Raw genomic sequence first — 7,515 nt, forward strand, 5'->3', positions numbered from 1 at the left:
CGACTCCATCGATTCCTTCCTCTCCTGGCCATGCAGTACTGTTGGTGCTGCACTAACCATTCCTTTCATCCAATGGAACAGTTGAACCGACCCTAGGGTTTGGGAAATTCCCGTTTATGGAGTAACCAACCTAGTATCATCTTCTTCTACCTTATCTTCTTCATCCGTGTTCTTCATGTTAGCTATGGAGTTCCTCTTCTTCTGTCGAGCCATCCCTACCAGCGTATGTTAGTAGTCCTTGCTTAACATACCAAGAGAGTTGAGAATCATTTAGTTGATTTTACTACTACTAAAAGTTATTTTCTTAGTATAGGGCTGATATGTTTTTTTAGTAGAGAATTGTTAATTATAGCTCCATTGTTAACTATTAACAACAGGAGAGGAGACAATGACTCTAGGTGGTCATTCAACTTTTGCAAATTGTATTTCAAAGTTATATAAATTTTTTGTCTTTTAGAAACCACTCAACTTTGGATAATTGGCCTTCAAAGTCATATAATTTTCTTTTTTTCTTTAAAAAAATCATTTAAATTTACCTAGTTCACTTAAATGGTCATTCTTGCCAGATTTTGTACTTTACACTGAGATTTAGTAACATGACAAAATTAATTTTAAGAATAAATTATTAACATACTAATTTAAAGCCTGGACTATTTAAAGACATAAACCACTCGTTTACCTAACACATGACCCATCCCACATATAAGGGTCGACAATTATAGTTAACAAAAACTTTTGTACTTTTGGATAATGATTTATACCATTGAATTTTTTTAGTTATCATCTCAAAAATTACGTTACATCCAATTTACAACAATCTAATCTTTCAAATATTTGAAAAAATCGCAAACCCTTTGAAAAATATCTGAGAATTCTTTACGACTCTTAAATTTTACAAGAAGTATTGTTAAGGTTAAACAAACTTTACAAAATTTTGAATTGTGTCATTGGATTTTTATAATAACTTTTACAATGATGATTAATATCATTGAATTTTTCGGTTGAAGAACTATAATTCTAAGTAGTTGAGAGCATTTGATTTGAAAAATATCTATTGAATGCTGACTTTCAGAAGTCTGTCTTGCTCTTCCGTTAGCTGTGTTCAATTTTTTTCATAAGTAGTTCATTTTAACTTTTAAATTTAATATAACATAAAATTTAAGATGGAAAAATTAAATTATACAAAATCACTGTCCAAAAGTACAAAACTTTCAAATTAACTATAATTGCATATGGAGCAGAGAAGCTGTTAAAGTCGATCGATATATGTGAGATGAGTCAAGTATTAGGTAACCAATTGTGTTTGGTTTTAAAATGGTTTAGGTTTTAAATTAGTATTTTAATAATTTTTTCTTAAAATTAATGTTTTTTTTCATGTCATTAAATCTCACTGCAAAGTACAAAATCTAGCAAGAAAGACCATTTAAGTGAACTAGATAAAGTTGAATGATTTTATAAAGGCGAAAGAAAATTATATGACTTTAATGGTTAATTATCTAAAGTTAATTGATTTTTGAAAGACAAAAAGAAATTACATGACTTTGATGACAAATTATCCTAAGTTGAGTGATCATCTGAACCATCAAACTCTGAATATCAGTTATTACTACAATAACAAGTTGTCCATAACACCATATTATAAGGTCCAATAAATACAACTATTACACAATTGTTAACCTAAAAGACTAGTAATAATTTGAAACATGACATGTTATTACAATCCAATAAATGCGCAATATGTGTTTAATTATAATTAATTAATATGTATAGTATCTATCAATTTATCATTATAGAGTAACAAATTAATGTGGTTTGATACGCATGGATAGATACTCCTTCCGATCCATAATAAGTGACCAATTTGTTTTTGGCACGCCAATTAAGAAAATACTAAATTTTATACAAAAATACCTAATATGACTAAACTACCCTTAATTAAATATTTAATGTGAGAAGTAAGAAAACTTTTTAAGAATATGTACTTAGGGGTAATTTTGTAAAAGCAAATTAAATTCTTTTTTGATTATATAAATAAACACTTATTTTAGACCAAAATTAAAAAACAAATTGATGACTTATTATGGACCGGAGTGAATATTATTTTATGCTTACATAGTGCCAATGATTCAAAGACAAATTTACCTTTATATCCTCTTTTTCGTTTTGCCTTTTCAAAGTTCAATGGAAAATGTGACGGGGTTTGCAAAGCGTGTTCCGGTGGCACGAAAACAAACCACGGCGCCCTTTATTAAATTTCGGACGAAAGCCGACAATCTATATTATATTAAAAGGAGAGTAGTGAAACATAAGCTTAAGCCAAGTGACAAACTAAAAAAAAAGTCACTTGACAATTTTAATACAACATTAAAAATTTGAATTATAATGGAAACATAATTAATGAAAGTAGTAGTTCAATGAGAATTATTTTTTAATTATGATACAAATCTCTATTAGTAGTATAATTTAGTTAACATTTTTTTGTATAATTATAGAAGGGACGAAATAAATTATGGTAGGGACGAATTTTAATTAATTGATCAAGCTTTGTAACTGACCTTATTTTGGTACAATATACATTACTGCATGTATCTTTAATTAAAATTTTGTGCATAATTCAGATATGATAGGTATCCTTTTTTAGAAAGAATCAATTAAATTTTTGTTTTGTATCTTACATATTAATTTTAAGTTGAAATAGTAATTCTTTATTATGTATAAACTTTGTATCTGACCTTATTTGGGTGCAATATACATTGCTGTAGGTATCTTTAATTAAATTTTGTGTATAATTCAATTATGGTAGGAAAAATAATTAAATATTAATACACACACACACACATATATATAATGAGGTTATATTAATGTTGACGACTCGGACAATAAATATTTTATACATAAATAAATATTTCTTAAAATAATAGTAAAAATATTGTTGCAACAATTAGAGTTTTACGATTAATATTTGAATTGAGTATTGCTAGGTTAAGTTTGAAAGTATAAGATGATTTTTGGAAATGTGGTCCAATGGAGAAAATAGAAGAATAAGATATATTTGAATTTGAGATGGGACTTTATTTTTAATATGATAAGAAAATTCATATTTAAGAATATGAGCAATAGAGTCAAAGTTATTATTGAAATAATTTTTATTTATTATTTGTATTAAATTAAAATGAATGTGATCAAAGTGGATATTAAATTCAAGTAAACTAATAAAAAGCATATGAAAACGTTAATAATATTAAGTATTCAATAGCAAAATGAGAAACACACAGAGAAAAAAAATCAAAATTTCTATCATAAAGAACAAAAAAAGATAAAACTTATTTAAATTTCATATAAAAAAGTTTTTTTTAAGTATAATAAAAAATGGTCATGATGTGGATAAGGCCACATAACTGAAGTTTAATAGATTAAAAAAATTTAAAAAATCAAAATATTAATACATTAGAGATAATGTGAGGTTATTTATACTAAGAATTAGTTTAAAAATAAAATAAAGTAAATATATAATGCTTAAAAATATTATTAATAAATTTAAACAATTTGATAATTTTGGGTATTAATTTAAATAAAATAAATATTTATTTCAAGATTAAAAAATCATACATCGATTTATATAATAATATTAAGGATAAATAGATTATGATATTAAATAAAGAGGCATGTTAATGAAAGCCACATAAGAAAATAAAATACTATATATTAGGTAACTTAATAACAATAAAATATTTAATATTAAAAATAGAAGGGAAAGATGATTTGAACTTGAGATTTTGATTAAAATTATGGTGAAACGCTCAAACTATGGATAGGACTACAAAATTAAAGTTTTACTAGATAAAAAAACTAAAAATTGGATAACAAATTAAAACTAAGGAAATGCAAAATAAATATCTCGTGTGGATAATTTTATGAACGAAAATTAAAGTCTATTTGTATCCTAACGTTAAAAGAGAAAGAAAATTTAATTACACGTAATGGGAAAAATAATTATAAGAAAATTCAATAGATTTAAAATATAATAATAAAAAAATTATCTATTAATATTTTAAACTAATTCAAAGTTATAACTTAAAATAAAATGTGATATTATATATTTTATTTATTGGTAAAATATTAATGTAAAAACTAATTAAAAATTCATAGTAGGGAAGATGATGTATAAAGAGGAAAATAGAGATAGTTTGAGAATATTTATACTTTGAATTAATTAAATATAAGTATATTAAATAATTAAATAATACTCAAAAATATTATTGAAAGATTCAAATGAAAATAGAGTTCCAAGTAAGAGGATAAAGGACAAAAATAAATAAATTTTAGGAATAAAAAAATTATATTTATATATATTTATCAAAAGGGTAATAAGCAAGATATTAAGTCAATTGGTAAGCTAATTAAAGATCACATGAATATAACATTATTAAGTAATAGATAATGCAATAACTATAAGCAAAGATTAAAGAGAGAGTTGTTTTGGGTGAAAATGTAGAAAGATAAGACTTATTCGAATTTGTGGTGAAACATAAAGTGATAATAAGAATTTTGTTAAATAATATGCTCAAACAAGACATATCACAAACGTGATGCGTTTAGTATTATTTAATACTGACTACAAAATAAAATACAAATATTAAATCAAGGAATTAGATTGTTACAACTCTAAAATAAAAATATAAATAAAAAGAAACGTATTATCTGAAAATTTTAAATTTTAAGATAGTTTCAATAACTCAAATTATAATTTGATATTTGTATTCGCGCAGCCCGCGTACTAATATTAGTCAGGCTAAAAGAAAGAGAAATATCACTAGGGCGCCCACTCAATATCAGGTCAACGGTCAAAATCTACGCTCCCCTAAAAAAGCTCGATTTTCCGAGCCCAATACCCAATTCTCTGTCTTTCCCGTTCATATCCACACACCCAACCACTCCTCTTTCTCCTAATTTCTTAAAAAACATTTCAGAGGAAAATAATTTTACGCCGGCTATGGAGTTCGAATTGGATCACTCTGACGGGTTCGATCGGATACCCGACCCGCTTATCAACCTAATCTTCAACCAAATCTCCGACATCAAAACCCTAATCCGATGTCGCTCCGTTTCCAAACGGTTCAACTCTTTGGTTCCTCAAGCCGATTCGCTCCTCCTCCGGGTCGACCGGGTTATCTCCGCCACCGATTCCGACGATGAAGACGATTCCTTCTTCATTGCTTTCCTCAGATCCATCATCAAATCCCTTCACCATCTCGTTTCCCCAAGCAAGCCTCTCCCAAACCCGACCCGATCACAAAACTCACCCGCCCAGATCCTGCGCGAGTTCGAGAAGATCCGGAATCTTGAAATCGAGCTGCCGTCCGGCGATCTCCGATTAGAGAAAGGCACGACAATTAAGTGGAAGGCAGAGTTTGGGAAAACCCTAAAGAACTGCGTGATTTTAGGGTTTCGTGGTGGGGAAGGTGGCGGAGGAGAGGCAGAGTTAGGCGGAGGAGGAGGAGGAGGAGCTGGGGGAGGTTTGAAAATGAGGGTAGTTTGGACAATTAGCGCGTTGATAGCAGCATCAGCAAGGCATTACATGATGATGGAAGTCGTAAACGAGCACAAGGAGCTGGAGAATTTGGTGATCAAAGACAGAGAAGATGAAGGCAAAGTAGTGATGGATAAGAAAGGATTGAGAGAGTGTAGAGAGAGCCAAGGCGAAGGCGAAGAAGCGGAGGTGAATAGTGCTACCAGTGGGAATGGCGTTGGTGTTTGGTGGCGGAGCAATCGTACGACTGTGCCAGCTGTACGAATGAGGATGAGGCACGAAGCTAGAATGGAACTCTCCGATGGCACGAAAATGGTAGGAGCAACATTGGTGGTTGTGAGGCCAATTAATCAGGGTAATGGTGAGAGGAGTGAGGTAGAGGAACAAAATGGAGATGTAGGATTGGCATTAGCGGCATTTGGGGATGATGCAGTGTATGGAGAAGCCGTGGAGAGGTTGCTCAAGAGTAGAAGTTATATCCTGGAGATGAATTCCTTTTAGTTCCCACGGTATCTGTAAGAACTTGTTCTCAATCAATGTGATGACCGTCTAGAATTTTGAAGTCATTTGTAAATATATCGCTATTGCTATTTGTACAAGTAATGGTAGACATGGCATTTCGTGCGTACGAAAGAAGATTCTATTGCTTATATTAGAGTCATGAACGAAATCCAAACTCTGGGGGTTTTAGGTATTGGGGCAGTGAGAATTGAACTGAAACTTTGTGTGAGGATCTCTTGGTCTTACCATTTCCATTGAGCTATGTTGCCTTCTTTTTTTGTTGCATTTGTACACGATTTTACCTGTAGTGTCTGATCTTATTGTGTACCATTTCATGTGCGGTGTCTGCTCAAGCCTCTTTTCATTAGGACTTCAGAAACCAATGTTGATACTTGTTCCTACTTATTGAACCCGTAATTTGCATTCAAAGGCATATTGAGGAGTCATATGTCCGACCCATTTGGGATGGAGAATTGATTGAAATATATTGTGAATGGAATATGTGCTGGCTAGATGGTAAAAGTATGTTGATCAGATGCTGAGTGTTCAACTTGTTGGTTTGATTAATTTTTACATGAGAATACAGAAGTGATCTAGCTGATTCCAGCTTATTCGTTATTGAGGAGTAGCAACTGAACACTTTGCTTCTAGAATACCCACAGCCTATAAAAAAGGGCTGCAATGGCAACTATCTGAAATCCCATAAGAGGAAGAACAGGAGGGAAACCTCTATTATGCTGAAGGATGCAATTGATTTGTCACCTGAACAACCTCGGAAGAAGGGCCGGGTACCTCAAGGAACCTATTAGCAAAAGGCCAAAGCCACTTAGGTTCCTTGGCAATATTGCATTACAGATTTTTTGAGTTATTGGCAGTATGTTGCAACATACCATATGGAATTATCAGAGGCAACTGCCATTGGCGTAGTGAATTCACCAGCTGTGATGCAGTATGAGCAAGGCCTGATGAATGCTTTTCCAAATGACAATTCAAGCATGAGTCCTTAATTTTATCTTTGATTAAATTTGTTTCTGAATAGTTAGCAGCCACGATCAAAAGCTTTAGTTAGCTGTGTCTAGTGGCCATGTGTGATAATCGTTGTAGCTTGTATTCTTCTGTTGGTTTTTGGACGTTTATAATTTCCGTGGAATCTTTAATGACAGTTGATCAAAGTTTTAGCGAGGCAACAATTGCGTAATCAAGAAGTTGCAGCTGTTGTATAAAGAAGGTTCACAGTGTTGGTTCTCAATCTTCTTATACACGACCATATTTCACAAAGCAAGTGATAGAGCTCATCCACAAGTTGTACACTTGTAGCTGGGTATTTTTGGGCCTAATCCTTAACTGTCAAAGTTTTCCAGACGTAACAGTGACTCAGGTTTTTTTGTTTGTTTGTTTGTGACTGAGGCTTAGATCTGTAGATTATGGAAGAGGAAGAATTTAGTAAATGGAAATGAAATTGTTAATTATTCCGCTGAGAAAAA

At 31.2% G+C, this 7,515-nt stretch overlaps 1 protein-coding gene across 1 annotated transcript; it reads left to right on the plus strand.

Annotated features, from left to right (window-relative positions):
* The first annotated feature begins 4,830 nt into the window (after positions 1 to 4,830).
* LOC104234360 (F-box protein AUF1) lies at positions 4,831 to 7,218 on the plus strand. Its single transcript, XM_009787914.2, has one exon. It carries the CDS (start codon positions 4,994 to 4,996, stop codon positions 6,029 to 6,031), a length of 1,038 nt encoding a protein of 345 aa, XP_009786216.1. The 5' UTR covers positions 4,831 to 4,993; the 3' UTR covers positions 6,032 to 7,218.
* The last annotated feature ends 297 nt before the right edge of the window (positions 7,219 to 7,515 follow it).

Source organism: Nicotiana sylvestris, chromosome 4, assembly GCF_000393655.2.
Source record: "Nicotiana sylvestris chromosome 4, ASM39365v2, whole genome shotgun sequence".
In the NCBI taxonomy this organism is placed as follows: Eukaryota; Viridiplantae; Streptophyta; class Magnoliopsida; order Solanales; family Solanaceae; genus Nicotiana; species Nicotiana sylvestris.